The sequence below is a fragment of the Pituophis catenifer genome, unplaced genomic scaffold (genome assembly GCF_029215685.1).
Source record: "Pituophis catenifer annectens isolate HBS135680 unplaced genomic scaffold, rPitCat1.0.hap2 SCAF_3, whole genome shotgun sequence".
Taxonomy (NCBI): domain Eukaryota; kingdom Metazoa; phylum Chordata; class Lepidosauria; order Squamata; family Colubridae; genus Pituophis; species Pituophis catenifer.
Genome location: NW_027256883.1, coordinates 136,898,427 through 136,915,684, shown reverse-complemented (window position 1 = coordinate 136,915,684; position 17,258 = coordinate 136,898,427). Strand labels below are relative to the sequence as shown.

The 17,258-nt window shown below is 36.4% G+C and overlaps 1 protein-coding gene across 1 annotated transcript in view; it reads right to left on the bottom strand.

Annotated features, from left to right (window-relative positions):
- COL24A1 (collagen type XXIV alpha 1 chain) overlaps nt 1-17,258 on the bottom strand; it is a 151,672-nt gene that overhangs the window by 17,135 nt on the left and 117,279 nt on the right. The window contains exons 39-52 of the mRNA XM_070939413.1: nt 16,006-16,113; nt 14,493-14,546; nt 13,799-13,852; nt 11,630-11,686; nt 10,835-10,888; nt 9,967-10,020; nt 9,787-9,840; nt 7,276-7,329; nt 6,731-6,838; nt 5,874-5,981; nt 5,375-5,482; nt 5,238-5,291; nt 4,839-4,901; nt 765-818 (exon numbers count right to left, since the gene is read on the bottom strand). Of these exons, the coding sequence (XP_070795514.1) occupies nt 765-818; nt 4,839-4,901; nt 5,238-5,291; nt 5,375-5,482; nt 5,874-5,981; nt 6,731-6,838; nt 7,276-7,329; nt 9,787-9,840; nt 9,967-10,020; nt 10,835-10,888; nt 11,630-11,686; nt 13,799-13,852; nt 14,493-14,546; nt 16,006-16,113 (984 nt within the window). The remainder of the gene's footprint in view (nt 1-764; nt 819-4,838; nt 4,902-5,237; nt 5,292-5,374; nt 5,483-5,873; nt 5,982-6,730; nt 6,839-7,275; nt 7,330-9,786; nt 9,841-9,966; nt 10,021-10,834; nt 10,889-11,629; nt 11,687-13,798; nt 13,853-14,492; nt 14,547-16,005; nt 16,114-17,258) is intronic.

Sequence of the window (17,258 nt, the reverse complement as noted above, 5' to 3'; positions counted from 1 at the left end):
ACTTGCTTTATGCTATTTGTTTGTTTATTTATTTCCTGTCTTTATTATTTTTATAAATAACGTAAGGTGATGAACATAGCTATCTCTCTTTCCTCCTAATTTTTCCACAACACTGTGAGGTGGGTTGGTCTGAAAGAGAGTAACTGTTTCAAAGTCAGCCAGCAGGCTTTCATGTCTAAGGCAGGACTAGAACTCATAGTCTCCTGATTTCTAGCCCAGTGCCTTAACCACTAAACCAAACTGGCTTTTCCCAGTAGCTTCTGATTTGGGGATTCATATTCCAGTATTATTTTAACATTGTCCTGGTCCATTTAATTTTCATGGAAGAATCTTGAAATGGGTTGCCATTTCTTGCTCTAATGTACTGTATTTAATCTGTATACATATATGTTTTGTTACATTTAATATATGGTTAATTAAAATGTTATGTATAGAAATTACACGAATAATTTTCATCTTATTAAGGATATATCTGAATGGTTCAGTACCATCCAAAGCATAAAACAAAAATAAAAAGTACCATTCATGCTTATAATTAGGACTATAATCAGAACAGATTTATACATGTGTATTTTGCCTGTTAAAAATAAGCAATTTTCTGATTTTTAGAACAGTTTATGTAATTTCCATATATTGTAACTTTTTAAATAAATATTCCTTGGCATCAAAAATGTTTGGGAACTAAGGACAACGTATCTTAGGAAAAACGTAGAGAAAGCATTACGTGTAGGAATAAAAAACAAATTGTGATGATCTGCACTTACAGGTTTGCCAGCTGGACCAACAATACCTTCATAACCTACAGGGCCTGTGTTTCCCTGAAACCCAAAAGGAAAATAATTTGCAGAGCAATAACTGAATGCAAATATTCTTATGAAAATTTCATGTTCTGTCATACTTTTATTTACATTCCATTACCAAACATATAATAATACTAAACTATTTTCTGGGTACAAGATAAATGTACAATGCAAATTTAGTTTATCTCATTTTTATTTTCATATTTAGGTTTGCATTTCAGAGAGGCATTTATGAAATTTTGAATAATGTACTAAAGGTAAAGGAATTTGACTTCTGTTTATTTAAAAAAATGAGCAAGTATTAAATTTCATGTATACATTTTGGGTTTAGATTAACAAAAAATCTCATATAGTATGCTGCAAGCTGTAATTTAAGTAAATAAGCAACATCACCACTATAACCAAGTTATATTGCTTTACCAAACAAAAATAATACAATTTTATAAATTTATTTTGGTTATTTCTTTCACTCAATGTTCTGCCCCAGCTCTGGATTCCAAAGGATTGTGACACACACCAACGGTCCTTATCAAAGTTATAACGTACCAAGAATAAACAAAGTCCTGCAAAGGTTGGCAACCAGCCCAGAAAACAAGATACAATAAGACACTCACTATCCAAACTGCTCTTTAATAATTACACGTTGTTTCCAGCAAGAAATTACTAACTGCGTGTGATTTAAATAGGCTAAGGGAGTGGCCAATTATCCTCAAACCTTACTCTCGAGGAGACCTCCTCCTCCTGAGTAGCCACTCCTGCCTTTTGGCAGCCCTGCATGCTCGAGCATTGAGGAGAGGCTCCTCCACTTCACTCTCTCCACTTGAAGGAGCCTCTGGAGGTTCTGAAGGCCCTGGCTGAGTCTCTGCCTCTGACATCACATCCTCTTCAGCCCCCTCGCTGTCTGACGCGAGCGTCGGCTGCGCAGGCTGCTGGTGCGACCCCACACCAGCCTCCTCGTCGTTGGGATCAGCCACGATCTGCGCAGGCCGCTGGCGGGCCACAACACTCAAATATTTTTGCTTGAATGCAAAGATAAATATATATACTACTTTATTAGGTTATTGTGATCTACAGTCTAGTTCTCCCTAAAATTAAAAAAACCCACACAATTAAAAAAATCAGTAAAACAATTCAGAAGTAAATGTATAAAAGCAATAATAAAAACTAAGATTAGTCCTAGTCTAATAAAGCTTTAAAGACCATATACCAGGGGTAGGTTCCAAATCCTGTTGCTACTGGTTCGCTCGTGCGTGCGCGGGTGCTCATGTGTGCGCCAGCACTTCTATAAACCGGTAGCAACCCACCACTGCCATATAAAAATATTCAAGGAGAAGGCCAAATATATTTTGTGCATATCTTGGTCTATGTAATGAAAACCTTTTTTTTCCTTAATGATAAATTCATTATTAATAATTGTTTGGGAAAAGCTCAAAGTTATATAGCAATAGTGCTTAGACTTATATGCTGCTCTGTAGTGCTTTACAGAACTCTCTGAGCAGTTTACAACTTCAGCATATGGCCCCAACCATCTGTCCTCATTGTACCGACCTTGGAAGGATGGAAGGCTGAGTCAGCCTTGGTCAGGATTGAACTCTTGGCTGTGGGCAGAATTAGCCAGGAATACTGCATTCTAACCACTGCACTACCAGGGCTCTTATCTGCTAAGCATGGTAATTTGTGTACATATTAAGTAGGTAGAGGAACTTTGCTGGATCTGAACTAGTGGTGGGTGGCCCTTAACTGAGAAGGTCTGAATGATCTGGGAGAAACATTGAAAGTTTTATTTCCAAGTGAAATATTTTGAGAAACCATGATTAAAGAGGCCAGGAAGGATCCAATAGGAGCCTGTCTGCTCACTCCATCCAGATTTTCCTAACAGCTTAAGATAGGGAATGTAGTGATTCTAAGATGTAATCCTGACACTAATTATGATATTCAGGATTATGTTATTTTGTGCAATGTAACTTGCTTCACATATGTTCCTTATGTAATTGTTTCCTGATGAATGGAATTAGATTTGGGACTTACTTCATGTACAGATTTGCTAAGATGTTGTCTTATTTATGTCTGAGTTCAATAGCAGAAAGGAGAAGCTTCTCAGGACAGATGGACTGCTTTACGTTTACACCAACTGATACAGGAGTGTCCTTTTATTGGACTAACTCCTGAATGCCTATCAACCTCCTGCTTCTTCACAGTCCTACAAGACCGATGCCTGTGATAATAATGGCAGCTGAAGTTTGACTTCTGAAGAACACTCTCATGTGGTAGCTGCAAAAAATAAACTCTGATGGTATAGAAAGAACCACTGTAGAAGGCAAATATGAAACTTTGGTCATGCTAAACTATCTAGAAAAAATTCAATCAGATTCAAAAGATAGATGAAAAACTTGTATACCTATATCTTACTCATATCTAAGACAGCATCTTTAGCAATTTATCTTGAAACGGGGATGAGGTTCAGGTACCCATAATTTTAAAATGACTGTGATTGTTTATTTTGGTTTTAAACATACCGAGAAGACTGATTTTTATGGAGAAATAGCTTTATCTGAAAGTTTTTGCACTTTTCTTTGGAGAGTCTCAACTCTGACCAGCAGGCGCTCTCATGGCCAGAAGAAGTTGCCCATTTAACAGCCTTGACCAACTGTTTGAAATATTACAACTTTTTTATAAAATTCTAGTAGACATTGCCATCTGGTGGCCAGAACTAATGTTTTTTGCAAATATGAAATTTGGTCAGCTATTTAGGTTCTAGAAGAGAATATTTGTAGCTCGTGGCATCCTCGGTGCTCTCTGAACTTGACTAAATCCAGAAACTGGTAGAGAATTTCTGGAAGCCTGGAACTCTGACCAATCAGCCATCAACAAGCACATACGCAACATTTACATATCATTCATAAGGGACAAACGAAAAATTAAAAAGGAAACAAAAAGTCCAAAATATCTGCCAGCAATTAATACCCATATAAACAGGGATTAACGCCAGTATTAATACCAGACCAACAATCAAGCAGTAAACAATAACCCGATCAAGGATCTACCAACTCAGATAAACAATCAAACAGTAAATAACAGCCTAATCAAGTAACTACCAAAAAGAAAACACTCCCACTAATGCTAACTGGGCAAGTCACTATATATAGAGAGCAAACAAACACAGGCTTGCATTTATGAAGACACAATTTAATGTGATCCTCTCGAATGTCCTCGACAGTAGGCTCTCGTGGGGAGTAAAATCCATCTATTGTACATGTGATGGCCGATCCCCGGAATCTCTGTTCCACATTACATTCATATGTCCCCACAACCGAGACATAAGATCAAGATTCATTTCTCCTATTTCCCAGAGATTCCCTGGTTCACCTGATCTGTTCAGCCTTTATTTCCTACTCCAGGACACAGACCCCAATATAACTCCAAAGGTGGCAAATTTTTTTGCTGCAGTCATGGCTGAAAAAAAACGGGGGAAGAGACGGGTAACCCCTACGGCAGAGGATCACTAGTACTGACAGTACAGATTGTATCTGAGGCAGTAGATGGTGTACTGTCACATGATCTATTTATATTTGTAAAATATACTCCCCTTCTATGTGTATTTTAATTTGGTCTCTGACCGCAATAAACAGCTTACTTACTTACTATATAGAGAGCAAACCCCACTCCCTTCTAGCATTGAAGATATTTTCTAGTTGAGTAATGCAACATCTGCAAGAAAACAACCAAGCTCAGAGAGCACCAAGGCTCTACTAAGATATTTTACTCAACTACAGCAAGAACAACCACCATAGGTCCATCTTGTATTAAGAATACTTGGGCTCATGCAAGGGCTTATTGCAGCTCTGCTCTGGTAGAGCAGAGCTGCAATAAGATAGACAACAGCATTGGCATTTGATTTGTGTCACTGCTGTTCATTAAGTTATTTCTGTTGATTTTAGATACATATTGATTATGACTGTAACTTGCTTATATTTGACTGGCTTGGTGTGAATAACTGTAAACAAACAAATAAGTCTTGATATTCATATAAATACTTACTATTTCACCTATTGGGCCTTTTGGTCCCAAAATTCCAATTAAACCATGATCACCTTCAGGGCCCTAAAAATATAACACAACACTATTTATTTGGGGGGTTTTGTTTGTTTTTTTGTTCATTTATCAAATGCACAACAATTGGATAAAAAAACCACAGATATAAAAACAACAAATATAAAAAAAATATTAAAATATACATTAAGAAATAAAGAGTATTATTCAGTGACCCCATGTAGAGAGATGAAAGAGCCCTGAGCCCTCACACAGTAAGGGCCCAATAGATGGACTTCTCATTCCATGTCATCTTTGACTGGAATTGACCATCATCTTCCATTTAATTCCATAAGTTGTAAAAGATGCTTAATATTTATTTAAACTGGTCTCAAATAAACCACATACCTTGGGACCTGGAAATCCTTGAAATCCCATCAAACCTTGATCTCCAAATTCTCCCTGTAATATTTTTAGACAAAAGGTTTAATACTTTGAAATGACATCTTAATAGATACTTAATATATACTACAACAGATACATACGGGGAGTCCTTTCTGGCCAGGAAGTCCTGGTGGGCCTTGATCACCTTGTGTCCCTGGAAATCCTCTTTTACCTTGCTTTCCTGGATGTCCCCGAAGCCCTTGTTCACCCTGCAGCAAGCAAGAATGAGAATGAATTCATATTCTCAGAGAAAGAATGCCATCAGCCTTCTCAGTTATAGATAGCTAAGCGCGCGCTTAGCAAACCAGTTGTTAAACCGGTAGGATCCCACCTCTGATACCATTACATTAGCAAAGAATCTTTTGTTATTAATAAAATCAATTAAATTTTTTTTAAAAAAAATACGCACAACTTGGTTTTTACTGTATTATTTCATAAGCCACGCCAGGTCATGTTGGAGTGTCTTATAAATTTATTTATTTTATTTAGTATATTTATATAGCTGCCCTCTTACAAACACATTACTCTGGGTGGCATACAACAAAACAACAGTTGCAAACTCCATAACAACCTAAAAACATCAAAAAAAACCCAAAGTACCTTTAGTCCTGGGAGGCCAGGGCTTCCTGGCACACCTGGTGAACCTTTTGGTCCATGACTCCCAGGATATCCTGCTAGTCCGGCTATTCCTGGGCTTCCTCTAGTACCCTTGACAAACAAGAGCCAGTTAAACAGAGTCCCTTAAGTCAGCCACCCCATTTATTTTTTAGCAGAGGACAAATACAAGTTTTAATACATTCAGAATAGCCACTATTATTTCATATATAAATTTGACTAGCCATATTCGCACACTGTGATGCTACAGCCCTGAAATAATAATGCCATTACAATAAGCACTGCGTACAATGATGATGCTACCTGAAATATCAGGTATGATAGCATAAATAAAGGAGCATAAATGAATACTAACTCTATAAACTAGATTCTAATTCAGAAATTCACTCACACATTTCACAAACCTGCAAACATCAATATCAAACTAACTATTGTACCTACACTGGTCAGAAATTCCACCAACATAACAAGATAAAGATGGCTCCAATTAAGACAAAAAGGAGTTCTTGAAGCTGACCATCTATTTTATTGTAAAAATGTTAAGTGAACATACGAAAGGCATTGCTTGTGTTCCCATTGTAGCACATTCTGTTTCTACATAAGTTGATGTTATGCTACAATGTAAAGTAAGTAAAGAAATGGAAGTTGCATTAATGTATTTTTGACACACTTCCTTCTCAAAGGAAAATGGCTGGCATTATTTGAGTGGGAAATGACATCTGTAGGGAAATACTGACATTCTATTCTCGTCTAAAGTTTGCTACTGCACATTACTGATGATGCAATTTTTAAAAGACCTCAGCCATCAACATTGGAATAAAATTAGTTCAACTGTTACTCACAGGAAGGCCCTGCTGTCCAGGTAACCCTGCTTTTCCAGGATTGCCAGGTACACCTTCTAGTCCAGGGTTGCCAGCTACACCTTTCTGACCAACAGGACCGGATTCACTCTGAAATAAATGTGAATTCTGTTTGAGAGGCCTACACCATCTAGATCTAAGTAATACCACTGACAATCTAGCACAGTTAATAACCAATGTTATAGTAGCTCAGGTTGATAACATGGGATTGAGATTAGATTTGCTTACTTCATTTCAGCTATATTTCCTCTCTGAATATATGTATTCATAATAAAATTAGGCTGCAATTCCAGAAATACATTTCAAGGATACGCTATATTTTATGGAGCTTAGTTTCATGTTAACATCTCAAGATTGCAATATAAAAATATTTCATTGTATATTTCTATAAGTTAAGGACATTCTATTTGATTTGCTATTTATTTTTCACTGATAATGTGTCTGTCTGCATAAAATAACTTAAACTTATCTATATCTGTATTAGTCATAACTTAAAATAGAATCACTTGATCGATCAATTTACTCACAGGCATTCCAGGTTTCCCAGGCTGACCACTTGATCCTTTTTTGCCAGTAGGACCCTAGAAATTTCAAAATATTTATTAATTGTCAAACTATAAAACCTAACAATCAGTTAGGATTCTGAATTTTTCCACCATATTTTTAATTATTTTTTTATAAAATTTATAGGCCACCCATTTTACCAAACTAGCTGGCAGAGCGAGGTCTTTAGGCTGCTCTGGAAATTCAGGAAGGTCAGGGCAAACCTCACTTCAGGGGACAATATGTTCCACAGGGCAGGTGCAACAGCAGAGAAGGCCCTTCTCCTGGATCCCGCCAGCCAGAATAATTTGGCTAATGGGCTCCACAGCCTGCCTTTTTTGCCACTACAGGAAGGGACGGCCAATCCCAGTGAGATGAGATGGTCCCTCAAGTAGCCTAGACCCATACCGTGAAGGTATTTAAAGGTAATTACCAACACTTTAATTGCATTTGGAAGCAGACTGGCAATCAATGCAGCTCGTGGAGCAGTGGTGTTACATGGGCCATTCTTGGGAACCCAAGAACTACCCGTGTCAACGCATTCTGTACCAACTGTAGCTTCTGAATGCTATCCATGGGTAGCCCCATGTAAAGCACTACTATCACTAGTCCATTCGTGATATGAATAAGGCCTGAATGACTGAGTGCATTCTTAGCACCTCTTAGAGATTATGAGCTGACTACATATTCTTTAAGATGTTTGTCCATTTACCACAAAACTTTTTTTCTATTGAGGGACATGCTATTGAGCTATTGAGACATGCACCTTAATAAAATATGTTTTGCTTTCAGTCTCAGATTGTGACATATCTTCAGAATACAATTCTACTGCAGCAAAATTTAGTTTAAAGTGGGAGTTTAAGAGTACAATTGTCATTATAAGAATTGCTTATATTTATTTATTTGGAATTTGCCCAATACATCAAGCAGAGATGAATTATGGTACAATCCGTATTTTCTCTCCAAACAGATTCAAGTGGATTTTTACTGTAGCCATGATCCAGAGAACACCAGTGCCTTGTAAGATTACAGAGAGCATTTAGCAATAGCATTTAGATTTATATACCACTTTACAGTGCTTTACAGCCCTCTACAGATGCTTTACTTCAGCTCCCACTTTTCAAATAACATTCCCTACATGAAACATGACTGTACCAAAGTTTTAAAAACCTTCTGAGGATTAGAGCAGAGACATGCTATTGTAAACAAAAGTAAACTAAAAGATCTGCTTAGGAATCAGAGTTTTGCTTTGTAGTTCTTTGGCCACTATAAACCTGGATTTGAGATCTGGCTTCTGGAGTAATTTCCTTCCTTTTAAGAGCACCAACAAGGAAGTTGGTGCCTTCACCATCCACTCCAAATCTTCCAAATGTGAAGCTAGATAACAAATTATCCAGAGCTATTGCTGTTGTTCAATCTGAGCAGGCTTATCCTTAGGCAACAAATAGGAAATTTCATGATGTCATTATGTTTTGAATTGCCTCTATTAGAGGGAGGTTTAATATGGATCATACCCAACCTACCGTCCAATTCCTATTTGGAATATTTTTGGTTTTATTACAAAAGAGGCAGGCTCAACAATAAATCTCTGTGTTATATTACTAAAGTGATGTGTTTTATTATTTATAGTTATTTTATTTGCATAATCTTCTTCCGTGTTATTTTTGCATTCTGTTTTACTTGCTTTGCCTTGCCGTAACTTTTATATCTAAATTAAATTTCTTCATCCTTTTATCTATTTTTCCATTGTCAATACTTTTAACTTTTCTTTTTGCTTTAGCTACACTTGAATAATAACATCTGCTGATCTGTATTGCCACTGGTTTGGTCTTTGTTGGCTCAACCCCCTCCCATAACCTCTCCTAGGCACTTCCTTTCTAGATACCTTTTCCTGGCTCTAAGTAGGATATCACTGATGATGGTATTCAGGCTGGGGCAGTTTAAAAACAGAGGTGGTGGCAGTGCTCTAGGCAAAGGATGTCTCTTCTATATCCAGTCAGAGGGATTCACGGAGGTAAGTTGGGTACATAGGGAAATGAATATGTGTGAGTCATTATGCAAATGATGCCATAACTCATTCTTCTCATTTTGACATCATCATGGTTATTCTGGATGTAATTGCACTCAGTAACTTCATCAATACCGTTTATATCACCCTAAGTTCTAGGGATGAGAATAGACTTAGTAGCAACTAAGGTAACAAAGTATTTATAGACTTTAAAGCAGGGGTCCCCAATACTTGGGCAGGGGACCAGTACCGGTCTGTGGCCCGCTGGGAACCGGGCTACACAAGCAGCAGGGCAAGTGCGCAAAACTTTATTTGCACAAGCGCGGTATTAGGTTACATACGCAAAACCATCCCCTATCCTCCCTCTCCCCCTGCTGCTACATCCGCCGCCAATCCGTAGAGCCAAAAAGATTGGGGACAGCTGCTTTAAATCACTAAATAACCTTATTTTGAACTTTTTCCCTAAAAAATTTCCACTTCTACTTACTTGAGATCCTCTTTCTCCTTTTGGTCCTTGCTCACCCTCTTCACCTGGCTCACCCTTTTGGAAAAGAAAATGGTAATATAGATAATGTTTGTATGATATCAAACCTGAGGATAAATGGAGATTTTCTCACTTGTTTTTTAAAAAAAGGCAGAATTACAATGTACTTTATTAGAGACTTACTGGTGGCCCTTGTTGTCCAATAGCACCTCTAAGTCCTGGGAGTCCTGTGTGACCCTAGAAACAAGAGAACCTATTCTTGATTAAGGAAGTTTCCATTTCTTTCAAGAGTATAAATTCTAAAATGCTAAGTCTTGCTTTAATTAACTGATGGCACAAGAAAGTAGCACCTCACTGAGATGACATTCAGATATATCTATGTTACAAGAGAAGGGTGGCAGTACAAATCAAAAGGCAAACAATGCCATTCAAAGGGCATATTACAAATACACATACACATATTCTTTGATGTACTGTGTTAAGATCTATTTACACATTCACACACATTTATTTACACTTTACCGCACAAAACATTTGTGTCTCTTATTCCAATGTATTCTTAAAAATCTTGCCATTTTTGCTGGTTGATAAGTCTAAAATTTATTCTGCTAGATGCCTTGTGGTATCTGCAAGATCTTGTTGCTTTTATTAAATGGATGGAACCCACTTTTGTAGCATATGCTCTGCCCTCTTTTGCTGTGAGGGTGATGTGAAATCCAAGCCTTTTCCTAGTCCATGTTCTGTATGATGCTGACATGAATATGATATTGATTATCAAAAGAATAACAAAGAAGTTTCAATCTTATTTATTTCCCAGTTCCCAAATCTTGTTATTCAGTTTCCAAGCATTCATTCTGATAAATTGATCCTGAATTCTCTTTAGGGTTTAGTTTTTATGTACAATTAGTTGCTATGTTTTCCAATTTTTTTCAATAATCAATGTTTGTCCTAAATTTATTTTAAAGAGATATTCAGATACGTGTACAAGACAGTCATGTTGCTGTAAGTTCACTAGAAGTAACATTTACATAAACACCAAAATAAGTTTTACCATGTAACCTATGTCACCAGGTTCTCCTCTTTCTCCCCGTTCACCAGTAGGACCCTAGAGAAATAACCACAAAGAATCCAGACTGTTTAAAATTTCATTTGAAATACAGTTACTGCATTTTTTTTTTACAAAATAGCATATCTCAGGGGGAAAGGAAGGAAAAACAAGATGTTAGCAAATTCCAAAACACTGCAAAGCATCACTGAAATTTAATTTGTTATTAGTTCTACAGAGCTGAAAGAATATATAACCACATGAGTTAAAGTGCTGTCTAAAAATACTTAGGTTTTGAATCATTCATGCTCAAACCTAAGCATATCAAACTGAAAAGTAGAACTGGTGAGGGTTTTTACAGTAGATTCTAGAAAGTTTAAGGAAATGACTCCTCATAATAGTAATTTGAATTTACATAGAACCTTAAAGTGATTCACATTATTTCATACAATATATTTCTGCTGTCTAACATGTTTATATACAGAGTAATATTATCTGCATACAAATGGATGGCCAAAACCTTTAATGGATTAGTTAAATTCATCCATGCATTTACTAGTTCCTACATCAGTGAGATAGCTCCTATCTCTTCAGTATTTTCCTTTATTATTTTCAGTGCAGATTGAAAATCAACACAGTGTATAACTAATATTTCTACTAACCTCTAAACCATAATCTAAGAAGCATGGGTTGCATCAATAGGGTGTAGTACATGTGCAAGCATGCACATGCATATTTTAAAACAAATTGTATCTGTTTATACAATGTTGACTGTAATTTTCTGGCTAAAGAAAGACCTACTGGTTCACCTAGGGGCCCAGGTGGTCCTAGCATTGAGCTGTCTTCCCCAGGATAACCCTATAAGGAAAATAAAATCAGTTGTTTATTGGTCATGAAGTCTAATTTTTTTGGTAAAATACATAAATTATACATAAATCCTTTAGTATATGTGTGTTACACACATACTAACACAAAATATTGTTCAATTTATATAATGGATTGCGTCTGTGATAACAATCTGAAAATTAATTATTTCATAACTCTTTATTTTAAAGAACTATGAAGTAACACATTCAGTCACCCACAATACAATTTATATGTGTGTCTATTTGAAAGTAAATCCAATTAAGACTGATGAAACTGACTCTCAGTAACAGAACAATATACATTTTCTAATTTGTAAAGTTCTTTGATGTAGAATGTTTACACTATTTACACTATTAATTAAAAAATTATAGCTTAGTTTTTTTAAACATTGATTAAATGTATTTTGTAAAGTCATAATTGTCTTACACAATATTTCATTTTAAATTTCATTTTAATGTATGCCAATTAGTGTATATTCAAAGTGACAATAAAGTTATTCTAAAACTAAGTCTAACAGATAAAAATTTTATCAGCAACAGTTGCTTTAGTTAGCCAAATGCTAGCTTTGAGTCTCCAAGGCTAAATCTTTGTAAGCAGAAAAACCAGGCTTTTGATTCAGAATCCCATATGTTTTCCAAGTAAAGCTGCTTTATCATTAATGTCAACGTGTAAAGGTAAATTTATATGTACACCCTTTCAAAATGCCGCACTCTCTGAAGCTACACTATCTCTTTTAATGTGGAAATTTTATCAAAGATCCATAGAAATTTATGAGGTTTTTAAAAAGGTAGGAGTTCCATATGCAACTTGGAAATACCATGCCAGCAAGCAGGGTGATCAAAGTTTGCAGAAGACAAACTATCTGGAATGGAAACATTCAGGATCAATTTTAAAAGATTTGGGGCTTTAAAACTCGAAATGATTCAGACTAGAGTATCTGAAGCTTACCAAATTTAGAAACCATATGAACTGCTTCATTTCAAGTAGGTATCAGGATGATAGGTATTACAAAATTGCTCATAAATTCTTACTCTAGAAAATATAAAATTCTCTGCCATTCAGAGAATTCTTAAGACACTTTTTATTTTCATTTATATGTTACTGTTGTTCTTCCTCACTCATAGCAGTTCTTCATTTCAAAGAGAAAGAAATGGCAATTGTGTGAAGTTTTTCTATCATGTATATAATGGAATTTTCTAAATACTACCTTTTGACTGCAATATGGTGTAAAACAGTGGTTATCAACCTTTTCTTGAACATGGCCCCCCTTAACTACCTTTTGCGGCCATGGACCATGGCCCCAGACCCCCAAGACTTAACTCAAGATTTAATATTTCTTCAAGCTTTCACAGAACCCCTGTAACATCACGGCTCCCAGGGGTCTGTGGACCACGGGTTGAGAACCACTGATCTAAAGATATTGAAAAATCTCTTAAAAACTGTTACAAACTACAGTTTCTAATTTATAGAACCAGATTGATGTGTTAAAGCATTAGACTAGAAACCTGGAGACCTTGAGTTCTAATCCTGCCTTGGGCATGAAGCCAGATGAGCGACAGTCACTTTTTCTCAACCCTAGGAAGAAGTCAATGGCAAATCACTTTTGAAAAATCTTGCCAAGAAAACTGAGGAACTTGTCCAAGCAGTCTCTGAGAATCTGGCATGATTGAATGGAGGGAAAAAAAAAACCTACCCTGATTTACATGGTTTGATGGTGACGATTTTTACTAATACAGCATCAAACAACAGGGGTATCATGAGAAATTGAATAGTTGTGACCAACCCTATTTATTGCTTTGCAAGATGAATAAAAGCAACACTCTATTCATCCTGCAGTTGGACACCCTCCTACGACTTCATTAAGTTTTCATGGGCAGTATCTACACAGCCAGATAAAGTCGACAGCTTTAGACTTCCAATGCTATGATATCTGCTGTAGTGAATGATTAAATGATTAAATTTATCAAATTCTTCAGTTTATATTTTTAACGAAATGAGAAAAATTAAGGCTCATGCAACAATGCAAACAAAATCTGTGAATCTTCATGGTTGCTAACCAACAGAAATTTGTCAGTAAATGCAACAGTTTCATCTTCTCCTTACTTTCTCTCCTTTGGGTCCTGGAGGGCCAAGTGCTCCTGGCGGACCTTGGTGACCCTAAGAAAAATATGTGTCATGCAATATCTGCAGTTAAAAAGAAAAACACAAGCAACAAAAGAAAAGTAACAAAAATACTTTTCTGCATAGAGAGATTAAAAAAAAAATCATGATTTGTATAATCAGAGTTGCCTTGTGGTGAGACAGGAGACAAATAAATTTAATTAATAAATAAAATAAATCTACCCGGAAAGATTTTTTTTCAAGGCTGATGGAAATTGAGCAATTGGCATAAAATTATTGATGTTTCATAGTTTTATTTATCTAGTTACTTATCCAATTTATATAGCCGCCTAACTCACCAAGAAAGCCACTTTGGGGGTGCACAACAAAAATAAATAGTCAATAAATACTTAAAACCATTATAATTATTAATTATTAAAAAATTAAAACAATATAAAGGATTTTTAAAACCGAGCCAGAAGAAATATCAGAGAAAGGGATGTTAATGATTATAGAGCCACCACCTAAGCCCTGCCAAATCTAGTTCTCTTGCTGATGCTGATGAGGGGTTAAAAAAATCTAAACATTTCTGAGAAATATTCTGAAAAATTATAATATGATCTATGATTTCCACAGCTGTTTTCAAATGGATACTCTTTGGATAGGCCCATGAACACATTTCAGAAATGTATCATACCCCATAACCTGGAATTCCTGGTTTTCCTGCTGATCCCATTGCTCCTAAATGTCCCTGTACAAGGAGAAATAGCAATTAACACATTTTAATACTCTAATAATTTCATTAGCAAAGCTATCAGTTCACATAATACTTCTAATTGGAAATATTCAGAAAGTATGGAAATAGAGAGAGTTAAGCACATTACCTACTGGAAGTAATACAGTTGAAATAGGCTTAATCCTGGTTAAAACCATAAAAATACTTTTAAAAAAGTAATGCTAAGCAAGCTTGCAATATATTAAATTAATATAACTGAATCAGATTATAACAAATACAAGGGGGAAATCGGATGGTTTTGTCTCTTAAAAAGTACATAAAATAATGTAGATATGTAGATATCCATGATCAGTTTAAAAATCAATAAAAAATGTGCTATAGAACACAAACATTCAATTTCAGGATACAATATTTCAGAAATAAACAATCCTGATATATAAGTGAAGCACATATAATAAATTAGCCCAGTAAAATATTTGTCTGCCTTTAAATATGAAAACTACATTGATGTGATTGTGGGAGGAGGGGGGAGGGGGGCAGTTGGAACTTTGGAACTGGGTAATAAGATTCTTTTGGGAGAGGTCTGTCTTAACTTTGACTGGTCACTAAGTGACCAGTTGTAAATTGAGGACAACCTTATACAAATTGTAGTTTCTTAGGAAAAAAATCAAATATAATATAGATAAAATGGATAAATACATGAATGAACCTGTCATATAGAGATATATATTTTCTATTTAGGTTGATGGAAAAAAGTAACTGATCAAATTTAGTGAACTGGGCTTATTTGCATGGAAAATAAGTAATGCCTCCCTGTTCTTGCTTTTTTAAGAGAAGACGCACAATTATATAGCAAGTAAATAGTAGAGATTAACAGTACAGATTTTGAAAGTGGCTTTTATATAATAATATAAAAACTGTTACTTCAAAATAAGTTACTCAGCATTCTCACCCATTTTGTCTACATATCAACAAAGGCGATTGACAGGGTTAACCTGTTAAAAACTCTATGTGATGATTTATTATGGATGCTGTGAATTTTAGACAATTCACAAATCCAGACAAAGCAATCAGCTTTAAACAGACTCTTCACTTGCATTAAAGTCAGGGGTGAAATCCAGCAGGTTCTGACAGGTTCTGGAGAACCGGTAGCGGAAATTTTGAGTAGTTCGGAGAACTGGCAAATACCACCTCTGGCTGGCCCCAGAGTGGGGTGGGAATAGAAATTTTGCAGTATCCTTCCCCTGGAGTGGGGAGGGAATGGGGATTTTGCAGTATACTTCCCCTGGAGTGGGGTGGGAATGGAGATTTTGCATTCCCCTGTCACACCTACCAAGTCACGCCCACCAAGCCACACCATGCCCACCAAGCCACGCCCACAGAACCGGTAGTAAAAAAAATTGCATTTCACCACTGATTAAAGTTCATATAAAACTACAGAGGATTGTAAAGCTTAAATTAATACTATACCAACCACTGGTCCTCTAGTTCCTCTTGAACCCTTTGGACCAATTTCCCCAGGCTTGCCAGTTTCACCCATAGCTCCAATTTCTCCTGGGAAACCATGTTGACCCTTTTCTCCCTATTTGGGAGGAGAATAAAATGGATAAAAACATTACGCCAATTGAAAATCATATTGGAAAGCTAATAAAGGTATAGGTAGTTACTATGATCACAACTGGGATCAGAATCCAGCAATTGGGACATTACATGACTGGTTTGCTCAATGACCGCAATCTTGGTACTTAAGGTTGTGGGTAATCTTGTGGATTATTAAGTGGCTAGAGAACCAGGTAAAGAGCGTGGGAGGCCTGATGCAAGCTGTGCACAAGTGTTTCCACTCAGAAACTGAAAACCCTTCATGTGCAAGCAGGCAGACAAGATTTCAGCTTTGTACAAGCAGGCAAGGAACTGAACACCTTCAGCAGGCAGTTCTTTCCTCTAGTTCCCAGAGATGAGAGGGAGTGTTCTTGGCAGTAGCAACAGAGCTTGCAATCTTCCCTATGAACTTCCCCACTGACTTTCTATGGAAGCTGGCAGAGAAGACTACAAATGGTGAACACATGATTGCAGACTAATCATAAATGACAACATGTTTCCAAGCATCCAGATCACAATTACTTGACCATGAGGGTTGGGAGGATTGATGCAATGTTTTGTAATGGTCAGAAGTGCTTTGCAAGTCGCAAAGCACCCTTTCTGAGGCCATTGTTAATTTGAACTGTTGCTAAGGGAACAATGTAAGTCAAAGGCTATCTGTAATAATAAAAATTATTTGTTATTCTATTCTTAAAATTGAATGGTGTGGTAGCCTAGTGATGAAGACCCTCAGAAGGTTGAGAGTTCAAACCTAGGTAGCAGCAAATATTTTTCTTTCAGGGTGCAAAGAGAAAATATCTGCTGCGAACTCCATGTAGGCATCAGGAAGGCCATCTGGCCAGTAAATGCTCATACCTGTTCAGTTGCCCCAGCTCTTCCCCAAATTAAAGGATTACAGGGTCATAAAAAGAAAAAAAAATCTATTCTTAAAACTAGCACTTTTTTCTTTTTATGACTCTGTAATCCCTTAATTTGGGTAGAATCGGGGCCTCAGAATGGAGCTGAATATTTACTGGTTGGATGCCCTTCCTGATGCCTACGTGAAATTCATAGCAGATATTTTCTCTTTGCAGCCTGAGAGAGAAGCATCTGCTACTACCTAAGATTGAATTTTCAACCTTCTGAATG